At 41.3% G+C, this 25,978-nt stretch overlaps 1 protein-coding gene across 1 annotated transcript in view; it reads left to right on the top strand.

Moving 5' to 3' along the window:
* Positions 1-25,978, top strand: part of TBC1D32 (TBC1 domain family member 32) — a 54,792-nt gene that overhangs the window by 4,480 nt on the left and 24,334 nt on the right. Inside the window, exons 3-19 of the mRNA XM_061567328.1 lie at positions 1,419-1,580; positions 2,064-2,247; positions 2,863-2,937; positions 3,479-3,604; positions 4,383-4,461; positions 4,590-4,693; positions 8,823-8,884; positions 9,498-9,648; positions 10,149-10,208; positions 10,836-10,938; positions 13,891-14,028; positions 15,824-15,925; positions 16,526-16,668; positions 18,324-18,448; positions 21,766-21,970; positions 23,882-23,967; positions 24,952-25,094. Coding sequence (XP_061423312.1) covers positions 1,419-1,580; positions 2,064-2,247; positions 2,863-2,937; positions 3,479-3,604; positions 4,383-4,461; positions 4,590-4,693; positions 8,823-8,884; positions 9,498-9,648; positions 10,149-10,208; positions 10,836-10,938; positions 13,891-14,028; positions 15,824-15,925; positions 16,526-16,668; positions 18,324-18,448; positions 21,766-21,970; positions 23,882-23,967; positions 24,952-25,094 — 2,048 coding nt within the window. The remainder of the gene's footprint in view (positions 1-1,418; positions 1,581-2,063; positions 2,248-2,862; positions 2,938-3,478; positions 3,605-4,382; positions 4,462-4,589; positions 4,694-8,822; positions 8,885-9,497; positions 9,649-10,148; positions 10,209-10,835; positions 10,939-13,890; positions 14,029-15,823; positions 15,926-16,525; positions 16,669-18,323; positions 18,449-21,765; positions 21,971-23,881; positions 23,968-24,951; positions 25,095-25,978) is intronic.

The raw sequence follows: 25,978 nt of genomic DNA, 5'->3' as shown, positions 1-25,978 counted from the left end.
CGGTCAAATAATCCCTACTATCTGCATAGTGTGGGGTGGCCTTCATCTAAGAGTGGATTGAAATCGTTTAACATGCTCATAAGCGAAGCTATGAAATATAATGTTGAATCATTACTACAAATAGAGCTTTGTAATTAACCCTCATGGTCATTTTTGCACAGTGCCTAAGTGGTTTCCAGGATGAATACGAGCATATTGTTCCACAGCCATTAACATGGTTTTCGAATCATTAAGAAATTGTAATCTTAAAGTATGATATCGTTTATTATCTCTCTGCATAATACAAATATATGCCAACGCGTAATAGATTGCTTTGCCTCTTAAAAGTACCTACATACAACCGCATGACACACAGTATTTCAGAAACTGTAATTCTGCGTTAGAAAGTAAATTATGTCCATATATTTATTAGAACGAAATATATTAAATAAAGATTAACCATTGCAAAAGTTCATCAAATTGTCCCATACAGATTCATTGTTTTACTTTGCTGGATAATTTTGTTCAGTTATGTGTGAGAGTTAAATATTAATTCGTGAATAAATTAAACTGTAAATAGTGCAGCCATGATAAATGATTGCTCGATTTTACGGTGAAGAAATTCGCAATAACCCCTTAACAAAGATTATGTATGCTTTCACAAAGTGGTTTAGCAATCAATAAGCAGTTCACTTGTTTTGCCACATTCTTTCATAAGAATAAGTGTACCTTTTTATAGATTAATGTTGTTAATTTTATTTATGAAATAAAAAGTGATTTGTTTATAAAAACAAATTCTGGAATGAGAGTCATTTTACTCCTGATTGCTTCACATGTCTCCCTTACAAATACAATTTGCTTAAATGGGCTCTGATTTGTTTTCAATACATTTCATGTATGTACTGTATTTATTTATTTCCTGCACATTTTTCAACTATTGAGCACTCAGGCGATAAATATTAGGCCAAATGTAACTAAGCATTTGATTAATGTGTTGATATCTACTCGTATGCTCGTGATAGGTGTATTGAACCATATATGTGATAAATTCTTATTTACGGTTTATGCAATTATGCGCATATAATCTGATAATTTTTGATTGCAAGACCTTGAGATATAGTGATGGCTTTCGAAAGCGTCGTTCCAGCAGTTGATATATAATGTCTGCCAATGGGTTGATGAAGCCAATGCTATATTTAGGCTAATAGAATAGACGAATTAAGACAAGAATAATTTGGAAGTAATAACAACGAGAGCATTACAAAAATACTGAATTTTTTTTTTAATTTGAATATAATTGTGATCCTCAATCTTACCAATAGAACCATTGGAGGGGTATATCGTTCCATGCTTAGTTACCCCACACCCAGTGTGCTCATTTATAGTCGGTCTGCATATGATTTAAGTCAGGATTGCGATGTTGCTGGGCTTGTATGCAGGTATGAATTTGTGAAGCAGCTCAAAGCTCAGCTGGAGCGCTCTCTTGGCCGGGTCATCGATGACGAGATTGAGAGGAGCTCCGTAGGCACGGGCGTCGGCTTGTCCAGTGAGCAGGAGACACTGGTGCAGCGGGTGGCTCAGCGAGTAACCAACTCTGACGCGTGAGCACACTCTATCCATGACAGCCATGTCACTGGTCCGTCACTCTTTCTAAGAGCACTTTACTTATTTGCATTCATTTAAGAATTTGCCCTTTGACCAAATCACCCAATATATTCCTAATTATCTCAGATCTAAAACTCCAAGCAGATTAAACATGGATAGTGCCCGGATGGATGACCAACATGAACTCCAGCTTTTCATAGGTGGCTGAAGGGCTAGGCTTCATATTGGTCAGTAGAGGACAGTGCATTAAATTAAATTGCTGTACTGTATTTCGATACTCCCACAACTATTCTGCTTGCCTTTACGAACCCGCACTGACCAACGTGTCAAAGTTTGATTAATTAACCCCCACGACAAACACGGAGTGGGGAAGCCCTCGTCCATCACTGGATTGACGAACGGGAAAGTCGTGTACAATTGTGGTCTTGGGCACAAGCCTAAATTGAACTTGTGTGTGACTGCATGAATGGCTGTGACAGTTATGCAGAGCTGGAGCAGAGCCTAAAGGTGCGCATACTGGCGGCTGTGGACGTTCTTCTGGGAGGCATGGAGGAGGAAAAGCACTCCCGGCGGCCAGGGCAAAGTGACTCAGTGCGCCGCTCTAGCAACAGCGAGAGCTTTTCATTTGATAACAGCTCTGACAGCGACTCATCGTTCAACCAGGTTGGCAGTGGCAAAGCTATCGAGTGTCCAGTCGGTGCAACTACACTGGTGCCCATGGGCCAGCAGAGCCCAGGCCCGGGGACTACCTGTAGATGATTTACTTCCTTTTACTTATTGTTTATCTAGTAAAGACACAGCGAGTCGTAGGACTTTTTTTAAAGAGGGTCCTGAATTCGGTTTTTATTTCATGATCTTTTCAGCCATTTATTGAGTATTATACAAGTGCAAGAAACCTAACACACGCAAGGGGGAAACCATATCTCCGTACAGATGGAAACAGATTGCTATTAGTCCACTTCCTGTACTGCATTCTACTGGCGATCCAAGGTATGGCACCTCGACACCCACGGGAAGGGAGTTTCAATAAATTTGTGCGATCTACCAACCCTTGCCCCCACAGTGCTGGATTCCACGCATGCATAGCCACCACTGATCAGCAGCTGAAACTCGCTTAAGCAGCTGGAGTAGTCAAAGACAATTTTACCACTACAAGAGAAGGTGGTTGGAAAATTATGGTAACTTTAAAGTGAAAAGTTAATTGAGCATTCCAGGTAATGTGTTTACCAGAGGTTTTGTGAACGTCCACACTCTAATATCTGTACTTTGTTTGTACAGGGAGCATTCATGTTCATGAATCAGGAGCAATTCTACAGGATTGCTGAGAACTTGGACTCAAGGCAGCCACTCGAGGTGCGCTGTCTATTCCCTGGGAAAGTCTTATGCTTGGAGTCAGTCTTATCTTTTAGGACTGTGTTTAACTAAAGTGCTTTATCAGCCACGGTGCTTCCATCATTTGAAACAGTAATGCATCTGTTTCATTGCCTAACGTAACAAAAAAACATTCCTTTACATTTGTGTATGGGGTGCTGGATTTATCCAATATCAATGCATATATTTAGAAAATACCTTTCACATAAAAATGTAACTACACCGTAAATTCACTGCCTTTGTTTATATGTTGTCGCATAGCTTTTCAAAAGTAATTTTGAGAGTGTATTTTCCATTTGACTTCGCTTTTTTTATATATTTTTTTTGTATTTTATGCCCATGTTGCTTTTATTAAGCCAGTCTGTGCTCTACACTAAAAATTCGAAAAACAGAAATTGAAAACATCCCAAGTGGTTACCAGACTTGCCTGTTTGCTCCGATTGAATCAGGGGAGGCCTTCTTGGCCAGGCAAAGATGTATTATCGTGAAGCCTGTCATGATGCTTGGCCGGTGCTGTGTGCAGGTGCGCAGGGACGCACTTCATGCCCTGTACTCGCTGCCCCCGTCGGACGTTCTGGCCAGTGAGAGCTGGAGCTCACTGCGCAAGGGACTCATGGATGCTCTCGGAGATGCTGACCCCACTCTGAGCGTGAGCCTAATTAATTTGTTGTCACTACGAGGTTAACGCACGTTTATTTTTGCTGCCCACGAAGTGAAGGTAAATGCAAGATTCACAGCGGAATTGTTTTCTGAATTACTTTTGTGGATTTTGTATTCGTTGTTTAGTTTTTGATGTTGTACAAACAGCTGTGCCATTGTGGTTAGTACTGTGCTATGAACTTGATGACCTGAGTTTGATTCCTGGGCCACAGCTAACATCATTGGCAAGCAATACCTGAACTGACTGCGCCCTTCACAAACCTATATACTGAACAGTGTGGCCAAGTATGGTTCAGACAGCCCTCATGACTGACATGGGAAAGTGTGGGGAGGCTTTCTATGCATAAGTGTATTTACAGGGTTGAAAGTTAATATACTTCATATGCAAACACCCCATTTGTATTAAGCTGGCTGATGTGAAACAACACAAGTGAATGTTGGTTTTTATTATTACTTAAAAACTAACATATATAGGTCTAATATAGGGTTCTAGTAAAAAATTACACGTGTAAAATACATGCGCGACATTTATATCCAGATATCGTTGACCAGCTTGCATTTTGATATTTCCTTGCCACCTAAATGGGCTCGTAGGGTTGTATTTTTTGTAATGTATCACTTGCACAAACATAGTGCTTGTCAGAGTGTGTGAATGTCAAGCAATATTTGCTTTTTGTTGTCATATTAGCCTTTGTCAAACTCATAGATTGGAATAAATAAGCAAATGTAGTGGCACGTATCGGTCTGTTTTCTCCTTTTTGGCTCAGGACAAGAGCTTGCGTTTGCACGCAAAAATGTTCACCGCCTCTTCACCGCACGTCACCAAGGAAATCTATACCAGCCTGGGTAAGATGCGCAAGAACATTTTTACATCATGACGAGATCACATTTTAATGGTTCGAGGGACGTGGGCAACGAATTGCCTCGGAGACAACTGCTCACTGAGTTTATTTTTTATATCATGTTTTGTGCAGCAGAACACTTGGAGAATGAGTTTAATTCCCAGATGGGCAGTCTTGGCAGCTTCTCTGGAGGGTTGGACGTTACCAATGCTAACACGGAACATCTGCTTAAGAAGGTACATACCCCTCATGTCCACTTGTGAACATGTAAAGAGTATACTTTTAAAAAACGTGCATATTCATATATAGTCACGTCTAATATACTGTTTTAAAATAGATATAGTATCTGGATTTGAAGCTTTCGTGACTGCAAGGATTCTTATTCTTAGGTTTTTTTTTTAGGTTTTTTTTTACGTGACTTTACCGAAAAAACCCAAGTATAAGATATAGTATCTGTCCTGTATTTTGCCAAATAATATTTTCTTTGCATAACTCAATGTACTCTACTATAACACAATTGTTTACTGGAATGATAGGACATGCTGTTTTGAGCAGTATGGTACATGATGTATAAAGAAAATATTTTGTATGGCAATTTTGTAAGGAAACTCTTTTCTTATGGTGAGGACCATTAATACGAGTAGAGTCGTGTGTAGAATTTTGTGAGATACTTCAGATTCGTACTGGCTTTAGAATTATCATGAGAACAAGCAAATGGAGAAAACTGAGATGAAATAGAGTGACATTGGAAAAAGGACTGAATCAGCATGAAGGTGAACAGCTTTTGATCTGATTCCATCATAAAGTGTTTTTGTTGACTGACACACAATGTGAGATGTGAGAGCAGTGGTGTAATGGTCAGTGCCCTATGCTAGAAACCCAGCGACCCGAGTTCGATTCCCGCTCACGGCCGACATCAGTGACAAATATCTGAACTGATCCCGGGCCTCCCCTAGGTCGACTGAGCCTCAAATGAGTACCTGGTGCGATGTGTAAACATCGCCACTAGGGAGACAAAGGCGGCCGGGTGTGGTGCTGGCCACCTACCACCTCATTTTTCGTACCTGGGTTATATTTGGCTTTGATGTGAGAGCACTACTTCATTAATTTAAGAACCAATTATTATTTTTGTACTATGAAGAAGGACCATTGCCCAAAACGTCAACTATTATAGATTTTTCATTTTAAAGCGGTGTTATTGATGATTGGATTGAGGTTTTTGTGATCATTTTTAGGAATGTCAAGAGTTGCTGCTTTCTAAATAGATAATTTGCATAAAAAATAACATGTCTTGGTGGTGCCATAAGCAAGAGAAATAACCAACAACAAAAATTACGTGGCAAGCCAGGATTCATGTTGATAAATCATGAGAAGGTTTGAAGATAGAATAGTGGAAACAGTTGCCAAGGAAAACTGGGTTAGTGTCTTTGGAAAGAAGAACAGATTTAAAATATATTGAAAGTGCTTATTGAACTGGTTCGGTGAAGAACATTTTAGTTTAAGTCTCAGCAGTATTGAAGGTAGCAATGTGTTTTATGGCCCCACTGGAAAATCAGTTAAAGGTCAAAAGGAAGGTACAGAAATCTATTCTGACTTTCTACACCTTAAAACAACATGTTAAGACAAGTCACTATGAAACATGTACAGCCCTTTGTCAATTTGCTCGGTGGGTACGTACGGTGCGAAAGAAGTTCAACATACATACACATGGGATATGGGGGCTTTGTGAATAAACGTAACTTTATCGGTGAGTGCATTTGCTGAAAGGCGGGGAGAATAATTGCGTCTTATGATACTACAATAAATGTATAATGTGACCTGGAACGTTGCTCTGGTAGTTAAATTTGCACATGCCTCCATATTCTTATGAAGATTTTTAGATTATATGCACAATATTGGGGAATTATGCATTGATTCTACTAAAGCTCATGATACAGTTATGGAATTGCATGCTTCCGAATCTGCATGGCATTTAATAGGCTCACGTCACCCCTGCAGCCACTAGTGATGCTACAATTTACCACAATGTTAATAATTTATTATTGAATTGAATTGTGATATTGAATTACAATTTCAGGAATTGCTGTGGATTGGGCGTGCCAGTGAATTGTTCCAATCGAAATGGATGATACCCTAGCGTACTGTATACAGTGCATTACGTTCTACGTGACCGGTTCTACAAATAAACATTTTAGTTTCAAAATGTAATGCATAGCTGCAAAAATCGACTACACAATGTTCAATCATGCGGTATTTGCTGCGTGACTTAAAATCTGCGACAAAACATAATGCATCTTCTTGGTTCTTTCGGTAAAGTCACGTAGAAGGGAAGTAATAAAATAATAAAAATAAAACATATTAAAATAATTCTCACGACGTTTCGGCCACAACGCAAGCAGCCGTCCTCAGGTGAAGACGCTGTCTCCCCGACAGACCTGGTCTTCACCTGAGGACGGCTGCTTGCGTTGTGGCCGAAACGTCGTGAGAATTATTTTAATATGTTTTATTTTTATTATTTTATTACTTCCCTTCTACGTGACTTTACCGAAAGAACCAAGAAGATGAATCCCTGCAGTCACGAAAGCTTTAAATCGAAAACATAATGCATTTGAGCAGGTGTACATTTCACGCATTCATAACTCGGTGTGTAACAGCTCACCTCATTGCGATTCAACGTTGCCACAATTCAGGGTCGTCCTGCCGTCCAATGAATAATCAATTACAATTCGGATTGATATGGCGTCTAAATGTGACCGTAGTTCAAGAAGCGGTAGAGAAATGGTAAAGAGAAATTCTCATCTTGCACTGAGAGAAGAAAGATAAACAGAAATTGTGTTTTTCATCTCATTTCATCACAGTTTTGTATCGTGCTTTTTTTGTCCAATTTGTACATTTCCAAATGCTTATTTAGCTTGAATGTAAATATCCTTCGCATATATGTGACATACTTGTAAATAATTATTACACGCACCATTCCGTGCATTTATCGTTAGTGTAAGAATTGCATGGCCAGGAGATGGCAGTGCAGAACTAGAATTCAACAAAATAATAATAAGCAGACAATACGTCTTCGTCATTTACAAATCTGTCTATCCACATAAAAAAAAAATATTTCTTACACAACCCATCAGCAGCACAACGTTTTTGTGCATAATTCCGCAGCATGTATTCAATACAAACAAACTGGACCGGTTTCGAAATATCCTGCCTCATCTGCAGAATCAGGTTTGCTTGATTCATGGCTTGCTTTTATTAATCAATGCTTGTTTTTGTTTTAAAGCAAGCCTGACTGATAATGAGACACCGTATGTCAAATTCGGTCCACAGATTTTATAAATCATCGCCGCTGAAATTATGCACTGCCAAAAAGGTCGTGCGGCTAATGGCTTGTACAAACAACACTTTTATTTTGTCACATGGCGAGACGGATATATGGAGGAGACGTGTGCCTATTTATCTTGTTACAAATCGACAATTTTGTTTCAGTTGGTTACACAGTGAACATTATTGGGCTCGGTAGAGCAAGCAGTTATAGTGTGGATACAACATTAATCAATTTATTGATTTAAATAGATTCTTACTCTCACTCGTGCATGTATCTAATTGTGCGTATAAAACAATTATTTCAAATTCATATACTGGTATTCTGAACTGTACCTTCACGAATTGCAAAGATTCACATCAGTGTAGAGTGCACACTCATTTCAAGGGAACAAACATCTATTTGCAAATAAAGTTTTCAACCCGAAATTGTGACAGTTCATCAAACTGTGGATGGGTGAATCAATAAGATATCTAAGGTACAGCATGATGTTCCATTCCCATTAAAATTAAGTAAACGTTTTTATCAGGTAAGGCCCACTGAGCGATGTATCTCTTTTTCAGAAGCGACCTGGCCACAAATGATAACTCAATGAAGTGGCCTATTGTGGAAATGTATAGCAGCCAAATACTCGAAACAAATATTTCTAAATATGGAGGGGAAAACTGGAGAACCCGCATAAAAATCCACGTGGCCACCATGGGAACAACATGCCAACTCCAAATAAACAGGCGTCAGGGTCAGGATCGAACCCACGACCTCCTGCATACCAGGCGAGGTAGTTAACATCCTGCCACCGTGGCACCCCAAGTAGATGAGCAAGGTGGTCCACACTTTCATTAAAATTATATCAGCTCACAGTGGTCATATTTTGCATATTGCACAAGTTAATTTAGTTGTCATTGATAGTTCTCCAAAACAATGATGGATAAAGAACATATATTGAGATTCAGCACAACTATTTTCACTTAGTATTAGTTGAATGCATACGTTTAATATGTAAAATATTGTGTTGTTTTGCCTGTTCATTTGAAACTTTGCAGATACGATTGCTGAATGACTTTCAAAAAGAGGTGCCATCGTTTTGGATCCGTTCACCTGAAAAGTACGCACACATACCTCGCAAATGACCAAAAATGTGATGCGAGTTTTGTTGCAAAAACTATTGTGTAATTGTTTTATCGATTCAAAAAAGTGTACACACTTATTTTGCCTCTCATCGCAGAGTTTTGACTAAATACTGGGCTTATTACAGACCCATAAACACTGGTGGATTTTTCTTGCCTGTGCAGAATAAATCGGAGTCCTTTTGGAGAAGTGGAATACAGGGTACAAGTTTGATGTAATTTTATAGCCCTTTTGTAAATCCGCTACTGGATGGCGACCTCTGCACACCATTGGGTTTATTTAACCATACTTCATCACACTGGTCAGCATGAGTTAGTGCAGATGACGAGCATAGATTTAGAAGCATAGTACTTACAACAATGGATTTTTCCACAATATCCTCTGCTGCCTACCATGTTGCTCCTTAATTTCTAGCACCTTTTATGTAGTGGTTTTTCAACCAAGCAATACCCAGGCTTCAGTCCTGCTTTGCTTCTGAGATTTGACGAGATGAAGCATATTTTGGATGACTTGTTCATGGGTGCAGTGCGTCCTGCATGAATGACAGCCGATGAGTGATGCCTGCACTGGATTGTGCTTGTCCCATTCAGATTAATGGAGGAGATTGTGGAAAGCACCCTGTCATTCCTCGCCTGCTCATCAGACCGCCCACAGAGAGAGGACACCACTCACAACATCATCCATCCCATTTGCCTGCTGTCATTATTGGACCCGAAAGCAGCCTGGTTCAAACTCTGGATGGTGAGGCATGTTCAATGTTTTACTGCTTTTGTTCTTCCCAACCAAGTAAGAGTCAATGTGATATCCATTGGTCATTTTCAGAATCTTATTGATCGTATGTACGTGGCCGATGGAAGAGAAAAGTTTCCTAAATCCAGCATGCACATACGGTTCGTTTGACTCTAAATGTTCCACTTTCCAGTTCCCTCAGATTGTTGTGAACAATATATATGTGTGCAAGAGGGGGCAGATTGGTCTTTGATTATTAATATCACTTCTGTTTCCCTTTTTGCAAAGAAATAACAATTGCAGCATGATTTCACGATTGAGATATTTTCATTACCGTTTCTGGATATGAAGAAAGTCCAGAAAAATAGGTATTCAAAACTAATGATAAAAATATCCAGCTCAGGAATCTTATAGCCTATTTATAACTGACGGTGGTGGGATATTGAGGGACATTGCACAACTTGCAAATCAAGTTGTGGACTAAACATGCATGCATTGTTTTGGTTCCATAGCATGGCTACTACAGCAGGACAGTGGTTCTTCGGCTGTTGGAGACCAAATACATCTCACTGGTAAGTTCTCAGTCCTTTCGCAGATGGCTTAAGTTAAAAACGAGGACCAATTTGTCAGTCTTCATATTCCTGTGCAGATGTTAATTTACATGGTTATCTGCCGGGGCTCCAGTGTGGCCAGGAGAAGACACTGCATTAAAACGGATTGTTGTACTGTACTATGCTCCAATGTTTATGCTTCTAGGCTTGAAGCTTCCGTGACTGCAAGGATTCATACTCTTTAGTTTTTTCGGTAAAGTCACGTAGGTAAAAAAATGAAATTAAAATTAATAGAAATAAAATAATAAAAATCACGACGTTTCGGAGGCAACACAAGTCTCCGTCATCAGGTCATGATGGAGACTTGTGTTGCCTCCGAAACGTCGTGATTTTTATTATTATTTTTTTATTAATTTTAATTTCATTTTTTTACCTACGTGACTTTACCGAAAAAAATAAAAGTATAATGTTTATGCTGCCCGCCCTCACTGACCAGCGTGTTGAAGTGTCATCAAATAACCCCCATGACCTGCACAGTGTGGGGGAAGCCATCATCCAGCAGTTGATTGACAAAAAATGGCTGTACATTGTGGAATACAGGATTGTGGTATGCTGGAGTACATTGATGATATGATTTGGTGTGGACAGATTAAGGATGCTGTGCAGCAGTGTTACAGCTACAGGCAGGCATTGCAGAGCTGCCAGGATGGGACAGAGGAGATGAGAGCAAGCCTACAGCAGCAGACCATTCGTGAGTGCCACCATATCCATCCATTGTTCGATTCCTTCATCCTGCGGATCGCTGTCAGACTGTCACGCCTTCATCCCTTAATTTCACAATTCTGCCATTGCCTTATCCCTTCATCCTCTCATCCCTTCATCCCCTTCTTCATCATCCAGTTCATAAATGCATGAGCAGTTGTTCACCGAGACTACTAACCTTTAAGTTGCTGTCATTCATTCCCTTGTTAATGTATTCATTCATTATCTTTTGTCAGTACGGTCATTATTTTTTAATAGTGTGCTTCATTGATGCCATCATTCTCATCGAATGGAAAGATTGCTACCATTCTGTAGGACTCGTAACATAATATTTAATTTACAGCCCCTTGTCAATCCACTGCTGGATGAAGGCCTCTTCACCATGCTGGTAATTGCTGATTGGTGAATTAATCGGCCCATGACCAGTTCATATATAACTCGCCACTGATGTTATTCATTTTTGCAAAATTTTACTCAGGTTACTGGGTTCGCAGCTTATTGCGCCAACCACTGCACTACTCCCCTCGGAATGTTGGTCTTATAACTATTGAGCAGTGAATCGTTTTCAGTTATATAGATGATCTGCACAGTACCACTGTGCTCGTGATGCAGTGGAAGATGGTTAGTGATACAGGGATAGTGCCATGTTCCTGTACAAAAACTATCCGTCATGAAGCCACCCACCCCTACAAACTAGTGGTGATTCTATTGTTTCTGAAGTCTTACAGAGCTATACTGTGACGTGATTAATGAATCTTCATTGTAAAGATGTTTAAATAAATCTGCACATGAGTGACTTGGGAAAGCAGTGTTAGAATTTAGGTATCTAGGGCCACGAAAATTGGGTTGTGAATCATTCCCAGCAAAGCAATATACATCAATTCTTAGCAACTCCATCCTGTACGTTAATTAGTGAATTAATTTAATTTGTTGATTTTAGGATTTCTGCACGGGTGATTTATGTATCTGTTGAACTCCGTGATTTTGTGCACTAAAACATGTAACAGTGGTGTCAAGAGACCAAACGTGTCATTGACATTATTGGCAGTTAATCTACCTCTGAAGAGGAGCTGAAAAAAAAATCAAATTAGTTATTCCCGTGACATCCATAATATCTGTGCTTAGATATATTCCTTTGCGACAATAGTTGAATTCAGGTTGCTCTCTGGATTTATGCCGTTTGTCCTTCAGGAATAGTTCATATTAAATTTGTTTGGGCAGTACATCTAAGCCTGTTGGGTTCTACATGGACATTGTTTAAAGGATTCAAGGATTTGAATGTATTGGGAACTTAAAGGCCTCAGTACCTCGAAGCACCTTACGTCACATCTCAACCATTCTATTGCCTGAGAGGACTTCCAGTAGCAACTGTGCCTACACAACAGCAATTTCTATTCGCCACTAAGTGACGGTGACGTCACCACGGCATTTGTACCAGGCTAGGTGCACATTGAGGCCACGTGAAGTTGTCAAAGGCTTGCTTACAGGAGGTCATGGAATATATCCAGGTGCCATGGATTAGCTGACCTGAAATTACTGACAGATGCACCACCTGTCCTACCCACTGTGCGAACTTGAAGTGTTTTAGCCACCCGGTGCTCCACTCATTATGAGCGTTGCTCATCCAGCCTCCGTTGTTGCTGGAGGGCAAATGCCTCCAGCTGCCTAGAAGTATCCTTCATGAGCCTCCACCACAACGACTGATCTTGACACTTGCTGGTGTTAGTCATCGGCAAATCCAATCGGCTCCAAATTCTTCTCTAACACGTTGGTCAACGTAGCCTGTGCCATGCCCATTTAGCCCCCTCTATCTGGCCAAACAAGCTGCTTGAGCATGCTGGGAATGCAGGTTACATGACCCAGCCTGCAGATGGGTATAGTTTGCCAGAAGAGGGTAATGTTACTTTGTGTTTTTATTTAATGAAGTAATTGTGTTTTTTTGTTGTTGTAAATATAGAACATGATTCATCTTGCAATGCAGTTGCATTAAGTTACTCCGTACATCAAAATTTACATTGTATAACGTGTTGACTATTCAAATTCAGGCACTGGTAAGTTATTCTATTAGATCTTCTGCATGCTTTTAATATGTAAAGATCCCTCACAATGTTAAAATGTGTTGGACCAATTATGACAAGAATAAATACTTACATATTTGCATGTTGTACATCAATGTTATTTATATCGAGGTGAGAGCCCAGTGAGACAATAGTATTTCGCAAGTGAGCCCTGGGGGTGAAAGCAAATAATGTACAGTAAAGGAATAAAAAAAACATTGAAAACAGAAGGTGAAAACAAATGTCTAAACACAATCACTAAAAATATTCGGCTATATTTTTCACACATTTGCAGCCAAGAAAATAGCACACATTAATAAAATATGTTACTGTATATGCTCCAAACAATTCAAGATTCTATACTAGTGTATCTGAAATTCCTCCTTCACCATACCACTGATTGTTTAATATCAAGGAGTTGGAAATTATGGTTGGACACATAGGAGGTAGCAGGTTTCTTTGTACAGACCCTTTGTCAATCTTTGCTGGACGAGGGCATCCCCACGGCTTATCGTGAAGGTTACTTGACCCTACTACATACATCATCATGCTGGTCAGTGCAGGTTGGTGAAGGTGGGGGAGCATAGACATGTGAGTCTAAAATTTTGCACTGCTCTCTGCTGCCCACCACGTAGCCCCACAGCCTTATGACAACCTGTTAGGCATGGTGGTTGCTCATCCAAGCACTCTCCTGGCTCAACCCTGGTTACTTTTCGACGTCTGATGAGAACAAGGAACTTTCTGTGTGATGTGGTAATTATAATAATTCTTGAAGACCTGCACCCATAATATAGTTTTTTTTTGGGAGGGGGGGGTTAAATCGCTTAAATGTAAATGTGTCGTTAAATCCACCACCAACTGCACGTTGTGTTCTGTGCACACAGATAGCGGGCGAAGAACAACATACACGCGGGCCGAGCTGCTGTACCTGCACTTTGTGCACTCGCTGTGCATGCTGGGACGGCTGCTGATGTACGCCCATGGACGCAAACTTTTCCCGCTCATCATTGCAAATCGCAAAGGTGGGTAAAGCGTTGCCGGAGAATTGCCATTGTCGGCAGTGGAACCATTGAATCATTTTGTGATTCAAAATAATGAAATGTCAAATGTATTCAAGTTCTTTCATCGACATCAGCCATTTTCTATTCACTGCTAGATTGACAAATATAAAGATCCCCCATATACCCATAACAGACTGTAGGAGTGCTGTTAGCGAGCACCTATGAAGGCCGGCACGTCACACGAGGGGGTGGATGGCCAGCACCATGTCCAACCGCCTTTGTCTCCGGAATGGCAATGTTGACACACCGCACCAGGTACTCATTTGAGGCTGAGTCGACCTAGGGATATCCCAGGACCAGTTCAGATAATCGTCACTGGTGTTGGCCGTCAACGGGAATCGAACTCGAGTCTTCAGGTTTATGGCGTAGCTACGCTAACCGCGGCACCACCGCTCCCCCACAGTTGAAAAGATGTCGCAATCCATATAATCCTACAGATGAGCTGATCTCCCATTGTCACCATTCTCTTCCATCAACCATAATCCCTTCGAATGATGTGTTCTGCTGAAGCTCATTCACTTAACCATCGGCATAATATGTCACTCATTTGTGTTTGTTCCCTGATCAATGTGTTCCTTCTAGATTTTAAGTTTTCGTGACTGCAGGGATCCATATTCTTTGGTTCTTTCGGTAAAGTCACGTAGGTTTAAAATACATTAAATCACGACGTTTCGGGCGCAACACAAGCGTCCATCATCAGGTGGGACAACCACAGCAAGAAACAACTGCTGAAGTGGCTATATAGCCTCGTGTTACAGCAGCTCTTCTGCCCACTTCAGCAATTGTTTCTTGCTGTGGTTGTCCCACCTGATGACGGACGCTTGTGTTGCGCCCGAAACGTCGTAATTTTAATTTTTTTACTCTATACCTACGTGACTTTACCGAAAGAACCAAATAATAACCAGGTGTTCCTCTTTGTGTCGCTCAGTAGAGTTCCAAACGTGCATCTGTCCATGCTAGATTTGAAGTTTTCGTGACTGTAAGGATTCATACTCTTTGGTTTTTTCAGTAAAGTCACGTAGGTAAAAAAAATAAATTAAATCACGACATTTTGGAGGCAACACAAGCTTCCGTCTTCCACCTGAAGACTTGTGTTGCCTCCGAAATGTCGTGATTTAATAAAAAAAAAAATTACCTACGTGACTTTACCGAATAAAACAAAAAGAAAAAAACAAAGCGTATCTGTCCATGCTTATTTTTGTACTCTTCAGCCTTCTTCCATTTTGTTTGTTATTGTCCGTATTTCTGGTTCGATTGTTAACAAGTCCTTTGATGTATAAATCTCGAGATAAAAAATTACGATAATTTCAGAGTGCATGCTTCATACATAGAGGTGTAAAGATTGAGGGTTTGTTATTCAGTTCAAGCATTGATCGTTTTTATTTACAGTGTGGTCAATGTAGCAGCCTTTCATGGCTGTTTGGATAAAGTAACCATATTTGACACGACATATACAAATCTTAAAAGTATTGATTCTTACAAATGCGATTCATTGCATGTATCATGAGCTTAAGTATAGATATTAATAGCTACATTGAGGCTTAGTTACCCTTCTATTGTTATCCCTGGAAAGCCGTTGTTGTGAGAGTGATATTGCTTGAGAATATGTTTATTTTTTTCACGCTGGAATGTGTTGGTGTGATAAGAGTGCGTTTGATATTTTGACGGGTTAGACAGATGACAATGTATTTCGGATTTTAAAATGAAAGATGCTTGCTTAGCCGTGTGCCTCTGTGTGTTTATGTTTTTCCTGCAGAACCAGTTTCCCTGTCAGACGTGATGGTGCTGTGTGTCGAGCTCATGTGCATGCATGGCGGAGCACCCAGGCAATTCAAGAAACAGTCGGGAACGCGTTCTGGTCAGAAATCAACCGACCCACCCGTGGTGTTCATTACTTTTTCAAGCATAACATGATACGTCACTCAGCAGAACAGTGCAACTTTCTTTGCCGAATGATGGACATGACCGCTCAACTTCTTGGTTTTTTCGGTAAAGTCACGTAGAAGGGAAGTAATAAAATAATAAAAATAAAACATAATAAAATAAAATAAATTATATTATTTTATTTTAAGTCACGTAGAAGGGAAGTAATAAAATAATAAAAATAAAACATAATAAAATAAAATAATATAATTTATTTTATTTTATTATGTTTTATAAAACATAATAAAATAAAATAATATAATTTATTTTATTTTATTATGTTTTATTTTTATTATTTTATTACTTCCCTTCTACTGTGACTTTACCGAAAGAACCAAGAAGATGAATCCCTGCAGTCACGAAAGCTTTAAATCGAAATATGACCGCTCAAATTTAACTTGGCAAACAAAAACTCCGTATTTTAAAGCAACCCTTTCACAAGGAGCTGTTTATTGATTCATAGTGCGTCGAACAAATCAATAATATCCTCGGGATGAGCAAAGCGATGACGTGTGTGGTGTTTACCGCCATGCAGACGTGTATGACCCTGGCACGCTGGCGCTTGGGGTCCTGAGAATGCTGTGCGAGGGCAAGGAGAGTGCCACCGATTGCCTCTACAATGACGCCGTGGTGCACGCCCTTACACTGCCGATCTCCGCCTGCCTGGAAGGCAGAATGGTGAGCCTGAACTTTGACTTCTAGATTTGAAGCTTTCGTGACTGCAAGGATTCATATTCTTGGGCTTTTTCGGTAAAGTCACGTAGGTAAAAAATAAAAATAAAATAAAAATCACGACGTTTCGGAGGCAACACAAGCCTCCGTCTTCAGGTGGAACCGTCACAGCACGCTCGTTATATCAAGTAAATGAGGCTGTGACTTCTTGTCTCGTCTGTTAAAAACTCTAACAGATAGGTGGAATTCCTCCCCGTAGAGGGTATTAATTCTAGATTTGAAGCTTTCGTGACTGCAAGGATTCATATTCTTGGGTTTTTTCGGTAAAGTCACGTAGGTAAAAAATAAAAGAAAAATCACGACGTTTCGGAGGCAACACAAGCCTCCGTCTTCAGGTGGAACCATCACAGCACGCTCGCTGTATCAAGTAAATGAAAGGCTCGAACGTGGCATACAGCTATCGTGCTGTGACGGTTCCACCTGAAGACGGAGGCTTGTGTTGCCTCTGAAACGTTGTGATTTTTATTTTATTTTTTACCTACGTGACTTTACCGAAAAACCCCAAGAATATGAACTTTGACTTCACTGCCATTTACACGCTCGCACATACCCACAAATGAATAATGGCGCTGAAAGGCTCGAGCGTGACAAACTCTTTGCAAGCAGCTTTTCCTTCCGCGAATGATGTTTGCTTTCGGGTGGTGTACCAAGTTTCCGTGTGTCACGGCCACTGTTGCCATTGTCGTTGGCATTGTCCACAGTTGTGCAGTTTCGTGTTGAGGTTAATGATTTAGTGTACATCTAAGCTGGCTGTCATGCTCTAGTAAAGTGAAAGATTTGGAACGGCAACACTGTTGGTCTGTGAATAAAGCCAGGTCGGCAGTTGCACCGCAGCATGCAGAATTTCTATGCATGTCAAAAAAGCTACGGTTTTTAGGAGAATGTGATTCACATTTGTCAGTTTAATTTCACAGTACAGTGGATTTTTACTTATCTGAAACCCTTTCATTATGGACGTTTTTTTTTTACCTATAACAGGCATATGCAAACAGTGTAAGTCATAGGACAAATGTGTTTTTTCTCATTCACTCGTCGATTTGCGGTCGTAAAAATTATTAAACTGCTGGATTATACGTAGCTTTTTGCAATTTTAGAATTAATGCCTGGCTTTTCGAATACTTATAAGGCTGAATGCGTTCAATTTAATAGCAAAAAATATTCCTTAGACTTAGTAACTGCCTTTAACCCATTATCAAGCTACTCCTGGATAAAAGCATGCATATGCTATGCCAGTCAGTAAGTTGTTTGACCATACTTCACCACGCTGGTCAGTGCTGGTTGGTGAAGGAAAGTAACCAAGGACCGGTATCAGATATCACATGACACTGATGTTATCCGTGGCAACGAATATAACTCAAATTACAAGCTTCAAAGTGCAGTGCGTAAACCACTGCACCATCGCTCCACACCAAAATGCATTTCATGTTGACCTTGCTAGCTAAATTAAGTTTCTAAGTGCGTATTAAAATCCCCTTACCTGAAGAGAAGCGATTCACTGAAACTTGTATAGTTGATACAACTACATTAGCCGACTGTGCATTAGACGTACGAGCGTGTCGCCTCATGACAGGGCGTGTTCTGTCTCTTGCGACTGTGCACAGAGCGGCGCCAACAAAGAATCGACGCTGCTGCACGTGGCCGACATTCTTGCTCGTGTGGCCTCCACGGATCGCGGCCTCTCATTGCTGCTGTGGGGGGAGGGCAAGCAGAGCGCCCAGGCTGGCAGGTGGGATCTAATTCTAGATTTGAAGCTTTCGTGACTGCAAGGAACCATACTCTTTGGTTTTTTCGGTAAAGTCACGTAGGTTAAAAACAGGAAAACAAGTAAATTAAATCCCTTAACCAGGAGCCAGGATGGCTCCTCTTCCCTTTCCCTTAATCAGTATTTAAGATCGTGTCTCTTGGAGTTCCCTTCTCTTGTTACAGTAATTTTTGCTGTGACCGTTCCACCTGAAGACGGAGGCTTGTGTTGCCTCCGAAACGTCGTGATTTAATTTATTTGTTTTCCTGTTTTTAACCTACGTGACTTTACTGAAAAAAACAAAGAGTAGGTGGGATCTAGCGTCGCACGCGTAACACTTGTGCCTCGGAGCAAGAAGGGCCTGGGTTTGATTCTCCTACTCGGGTGCCTCTCTGAGATGAGTTTGTATGTTCTTTACCTGCTCTGCATGGGTTTCTTCCAGGTTCTCCAGTTTCCTCCAATAGCTAAAAAAAATACATTGTAACTGCTATTGGACCAACATATCAGAATTCAGAAAAATTGCTCAATTGACATACATAGCAACATCAAACCCCGTTCTGCAAAAACTTTGCAAGACCCTCCTAAAACAGAATCTTGCTCTTCAGTGAGGATTTCCCAGGCAAACAAGCATAACCAGAATAGTATAGTTAAACACATTCCTGCGGAGGGAGCTGGTAGGAACGTTGGGTTGTTCGGTCAATGGCCAGGGTCAACGGCGGCGTGGTGTTTTCCGCAAATATGCCCGACTGTGAGGGTGGGCACAAGCCGGCGTGAGTAGGTTAAACGTTGAGTTTTATAAGGGCACTACAGGGTGACCAGCCCCTCCCCACCCAGCCCCAACCATCCCACCCCCCACCCAGCCCCACCCCTCCCACCCCCCACCCAGCCCCACCCTCCCCACCCAGCCCCTCCCCACCCAGCCCCTCCCCACCCTCCCCACCCAGCCCCTCCCCACCCTCCCCTCCCCACCCAGCTCCACCCTCCCACCCCAGCCCCTCCCTAACCTCCTCTCCCCACCCAGCCCCTCCCTCTCCACCCAGCCCCTCCCTGCACGACGGACACAATAATCCCCTGTGGGCTGGTGTAACCAGGAGGTTTCTACCAGTAAGATGGACATAACCATACTTTATACAGGCATAGTTCTGATATACACACACTTAGTTTTGTCCGTAATATAACATATCTGTACCACCTAGGGGGGCAAATACTAACAATGATTTTTGTTAGAAGCATTCTATCTCTAAATGATAGCAAATTAAATCGTGTTAGCTTTTTTTAACATGTAACATTATATCTAGAGGGTACCAGTAGCCTGTGTGATGAGAATATTGTTTGGTAAAATATGAATGTGAAATGAAACATCGATGTGATATGAATATAAATAGGAAGAATCTCTATGAAACACAACAGGAGGATGTACACTCAGCTTTCCGCCCATGTCGGATACTACCTGTGGTGCATACTGGTAGTATTTGCCACCCCAAGTGGCATCAACTCCCTTGGATCATGAGATACAAAGGTTGTGCTTTCACTCAGCTTCTACTGTATGGACAGCGACAGCGTGCTGCTCTGTTTACTACGAGCCATTTTAATTGAAAATGGTCCGGTGATATATGGGCTTTTGTGCCAAATGAGACCCTATTGAGGCTCATTAACTTCTCATTGAAACTGTCAGCATATGAAAAATGGTTGTTGGTCATTTTTATTGTCTAACTTTATCTTGCTTGTCAAAGCAGGCTTCCAGCTGCTTGTTGTATCACTATTCATTGAAGAAACATATTGCAGTATATATATGATATGAAAGCAGAATTTCCTTAAAGTGGCATGTAACAATTCATTAATGGCACTGAACAAATTTACTAAGCTCATATCATTTATCAGTTAATACAGTAACATTGATATTTAAGTTCAGCGTGCAAGCCTAAAATTCCGCTTTTTTAATTTCCGATTCACGTAATAATACAATTAATAATGCCCTTTGTTTATCCAGCAAAGCTTTGCTGGATCGTGGCACTCTTATTCAGGAGACTTCTTATTGAAATATCTGGACAATTCCATTCATGGGTGTTAATCCGCACATATTTTAAAGAAACGAAACAATTTTTATTTTACCAGGCAAGGCACACAGAGCTATTTTTCAGAAGCGCCCTGGCCACAAATGATCGCTCAACGAAGTGGCTTATCACGTGGAAATGTAAAGCAGCTAAATACTCTAAATGCACGCCTATGTATGTTACGTGAATAATTAATTCGGGTTCACAGAAACTGTGCAGGCCAATATGCATTCTACATGTGTCACAGCAGCATATATAATACTGCAAAATCTTGAAAATGCATTGAATTGTGGTGGAGATTAGGTATTTAGTGTGTAAAATAACCTTAGGTTATGGCAAGTGCAATTTCTAAAAATATTACAATTTTATATTACAATATTATACATTTTGCTAAATTAAATCATTTGTATGGCTGAGCATGTAGAGCAAATGTCATTGTAGTGTTGTATAGTTTTAATTGTAAGGCTTTTAAATTACTATCATTGGTCAATTCGGTAGTGCCTTGCATTGGAAATATTTAAAGCAATCTCTAGTATTAAGTATTAGTAGCATTTTCTACAGAAATAATATCTGCTACTAGCAAGGTCTGACTCATGAAGATCTATATTTCTTTCCAAATAACCGTTTTTGCTTTTATATTAAAACAATTTTAACACTACATTTATAAGCCAAATATTAAGCAATATATAAATTGGACACAAAACAATAAACCATGTGGATCATGTCCCCTGTGTCATGGAAGTGTGAATATGCATTGTAATGTGCTGTTTTCTCACTTTGTGGCCCTTTGCCAAGTTCCCTGTCTTGTTAATTAATTCAGGGTCAATATTTGAACCGAGAATCGATTCCTTAACCGTGCCGGTTGAGTTTGATTCCCAACCATAGCCCACATGAGTGACATGTGATATCTGAACTGGTAATATTGGTCGCGAAAGCCTACGTGTTAAACAAACCCCCACTTCACCAACCCACTATAAATAATGTGATGCAGTATGTTCTAATGATCCCCATGATCGACACTGCATATGGAGTCCTTTATCCAGAAACGGGCTGTACTTCATTATGCTGATTTACAAAAAGAATTCCTAATCGCATTCAATGTTAACATTACTGCTGTTAAATGGGAACACATGGTGGAATTTCAATGAATCACCATCCGCCACCTCAAGTCAATTCTTCACTATTACCTGTTACGCTCATAAATGGGCTCATCCGGATCTTTTGTTTGCCTCGCTTCATCGAACCCAGGTCATCTCCCGCGCACGTGATCGTCGAGTTCTGCAAGCGCACGCTGGACGGACCCCTGGTCACACCCGCGGGCCCCGTGCAGCTGTCTTGGGCCGTGATCGGAGCATTTGTGTTCGTCTGTCGCCAACTCTACAACACGGCCGAGGGGCTCCAGGTGCTGCAGCCATACCGTCTGCACGATTGCCTGGCACACGCCTGGAGGGAGGTACGTGTGTGCGTTTGGTGCGGTGTTGATTTTATTATTGGCGAGATAAGTCGTGAAAATATTCTTCGACTCAGTGTTGTTTTTTTTTTTATTTTAGTCGATGATAACTGCATGTAAGACAAAAGTCATCAAGGATTGCAATGACTACCCGTCAATGGCCAAAAGCGTGACTGACTATAATGAGACAAAATTTACTGGTTGAATGAAAATGCAAAGATGCGTTTGAAATGTTATTTGTGACTAAAGTACAAAAAGGTTTATTGCATTCACTAATTGTCTGATTTGGCAATATTTGGGGAGGAGGGGAACTACACACTCTGAAGAGTAGACAATTTTTTCACTTCTTTAATTGACTAGTCTATGAGTGACTACATGTCATCCGTGTGGACTTAGACTGTAATGAAAAGAATGCTGACTAAATCAACACTGCTCTTTGGTTCTTGCGGTAAAGTCACGTAGAAAATAAAATCAAATAGTAATAGAATACGACGTTTCGATTACAACACAAGCAACCGTCATCAGGTAAGAATGAATGAGAAAAAAAAACATAGTAACTTAGAAACACAATGAAACACAACACAGAGAGTCGGACAACACAACAGCCAACAGCCCACCTGGCTGGCCACGTTCCTCCAAAGAATTAAAGAATGTGTTGTGTTGCATTGTGTTTCTAAGTTGACTATGTTTTTTTTCCTCATTCATTCTTACCTAATGGGGGTTGCTTGTGTTGCAATCGAAACGTCGTATTCTATTATTTGATTCCATTTTCTACGTGACTTTACCAAAAGAACCAAAGAGTAATTTCTGTGGATACGAAAGCTTCGAATCTAGTTTAAATCAACACTGGTTTGCTGAAAATGAGAAATTCCCTCCATGGTGGCTTCGGATAGCTTGAAGGCAATACAGAGCTGATGGTGGGTGTGGAAGTTCATGCCACGTAATGTAACCTCTAATCATAGCAGGAACATTCGCCAAAGATGAGTGAGTGCCTACAGGTCTTAATATACTCGAGCAATTTTAAGACAGTAATTTCCAGCAAGTGTCATCCTGCAGTGATTGCGGTACCATTTTTTGTCATAAAATAATTTTTCGGTTGACAAATTTGGACAAAAGTGATCTCTTCTCCTCAACTTGTGGGCAATTGGAATCGCAGCATCAAACCACATCACGTACAGTGGTCACATGACTCCTCAAGGTTGTGTGCTTTGTAGGTAAATCGTGGTTCATATCACACCCTATTCAGAAAACACTGTTTTCATTGTGAGACAGAATTCCATCACAGAATTTCATCACTCTATAATACTGCCACACTAAGCTGCCATAGCTGCTCACAGTAAATGTGTTGCCGGTGACAACTGCAGGCAACGATTGCTCATGTGTATTCGAATCTTAAGCTTTGCCCTGGCTGTGTCGTACTCCACTTCCGACTATTTACTGGTAGGAACCACCTGGTTCCACCAGCCCACAGGGGATTATTGTGTCCATCCGTCCGTCGTGCATCCAAAAATGGGAGGGGTCGGGCTGGGTGGAGAGGGGAGGGTGGGGAGGGGTTGGGTGGGGAGGGTGGGGAGGGGCTGAGTGGGGAGGGTGAGGAGGGGCTGGGTGGGGGGGGGCTTGGTGGGGAGGGTGGGGTTGGGTGAGGGGTGGGAGGGGTGGGACTGGGTGGGGAGGGGCTGGTCACCCCGTGGTGCTCTTATAAAACTCAACGTTTAACCTACTCACGCCGGCTTGTGCCCGCCCTCACAGTCGGCCATATTTGCGGAATATACCACGCCGTCGTTGACCCTGGCCATTGACCGAGCAACCCAACGTTCCTACCAGCTCCCTCCGCAGGAATGTGTTAAATGTACGGCAGTGGTTTGTTTTCGATGATTTGTAGCCCATACCCCATGGCTGCACGACTATTCACAGGCGAGCAGTGCAGTAGAGAGGGCTCCTACTCCAGTGTCTGGTGAAGACAACTGTATGCCCTCATCCAGCCAAGACACACAGGCATTGTGAGTATGAGCCATGAGGCTGCTGTGCCAAACATTACTCTGAATGGCTAAAATGCATCATGCTGCATTGTGCTTGTGCCTGTATGACTGTGCATGTGTTTGTTTGCGTATGTCCAAGTCTACGTGAATGCATTTGTGTGTGGGGAGGGGTGGTGAAGTGGTTAGTAAATTGCGCTAAGAACACAGAAACCTGACTTTGATCCCTGGCAATGGCTAACATCACTGGTGAGTGATCTCAACACTGGTCCTGGGCCTGCCCTTGGTTGACTAAGCCGATTCGCACCGTTGGCTATGTACGGTGCGAAAGAAGTTCAACTTACATCCATAAATGAGTTCCAGGTACCCTGTGTAGGCCAGACCAAGGCGGCTAGGTGTGCTGCTGGCCAAACTACCCCATCATCATCATGTATTCTAGATTTGAAGCTTTCGTGACTGCAAGGATTCATACTCTTAGGTTTTTTTTCGGTAAAATCACATAGGTAAAAAATAAAATTAAAATTAATAAAAGTCAAATAAAAATCACGACGTTTCGGAGGCAACACAAGCTTCCGTCTTCAGGTGGAACCCTCACAGCACGATTGCTGTATCACTTGATACTCGTTTCTGAGGCAACACAAGCTTCCGTCTTCAGGTGGAACCGTCACAGCACGATTGCTGTATCACTTGATACTTGATCACTTGATACTTGATACAGCAATCGTGCGGTGACGGTTCCACCTGAAGACGGAAGCTTGTGTTGCCTCCGAAACGTCGTGATTTTTATTTTACTTTTATTAATTTTAATTTTATTTTTTACCTACGTGATTTTACCGAAAAAACCTAAGAGTATGTACCCCATCATGCACTGTACTGCCCTTAATGCGTGCTCAGTCACAGCACTTGTCCCAACAGTCTGTTAAAGGCTAATTGGGGGGGGGGTGGGGGGGCCTTTGTGTGTTTGTGTGACTGTGTATGCCCACGTGCCCTTTGCTCATGCACCCGCAGGCTAGCATGGGAGGAAACTCTGCTAGATAACCTGCTGAATTTTGCCGCGACCCCTCGGGGGCTCCTGCTGCTGCAGCAGACCGGAGCCATTGGCCAGTGCGTTGCATACATGTTCAGCCGCTACACAAGCAAGCTGCAGGTGCGCTTATTGCCATATGGTGTGTTCATTTATAAACACTGTAGGTTGAATTTAATTAGAAAACGGCTCCAAATAGATCACTATATTTGAAACTGTTCTCTCTACTTGTTATCTTGATTGTATTTCTCCGTCACAATTGAATATTTTTATCCTCATATTCTTTGGGTTTTTCGGTAAAGTCACGTAGATAGGTTCAAAGAAAATAACAAAAAATAACTAAAACTACGACGTTTCGATCGCAACACAAGCGGCGGTCTTCAGGTTCCACATTGGAAGACGACGACTTGTGTTGCGATCGAAATGTCGTAGTTTTCTGTTATTTTTGTTGTTTTCTTTGAACCTCTCTACGTGACTTCACCTAAAGACCCAAAGAATATGAATTCCTGCAGTCACGAAAGCTTTAAGTCAATATTTATATATATATATCCTCCTTTGAATAAAACATACCTATGGCCAAAGGATGCGGAATTGATCTTTGCAGATTTGGGCAGCTAAGCAGGGTTGAGCCTGAATAGTGCTCGGATGTGTGACCATGCATACAATAGGTGCTGTAGGCTTCTGCTGCAGGGCTACGTTTTCAGCAGAGGGCAGTGCAAGAACATTTTTATTACACCCTTTTATTTAACTCACTCCGTCTGTTGTCGTATCCTCAAAAATGTCTAACTCAATTTTTACCCACTTCCCAATGTGCTATCGACTGAAAACTTAGTATAGGTATGTCATACTGATGACAATACCATATTCTATCATTGATAACAAAATTAAACTATCTTTTTTACGGCTCTAATTGTCCACGTTTACGGCTCTAATTGTCCACGCTCAACTCACGTTGCCTGTAAATCACCACTGTCCCTTACGTCACGGCAAGCCTTGGGGAGCCACGCCGAG

Source organism: Lethenteron reissneri, chromosome 5, assembly GCF_015708825.2.
Source record: "Lethenteron reissneri isolate LAM-NWPU_2019-01 chromosome 5, ASM1570882v1, whole genome shotgun sequence".
Lineage (NCBI taxonomy): Eukaryota > Metazoa > Chordata > Hyperoartia > Petromyzontiformes > Petromyzontidae > Lethenteron > Lethenteron reissneri.
The sequence above is the reverse complement of the archived record's forward strand: the minus strand, read 5'-3'. Positions and strand labels throughout refer to the sequence as shown.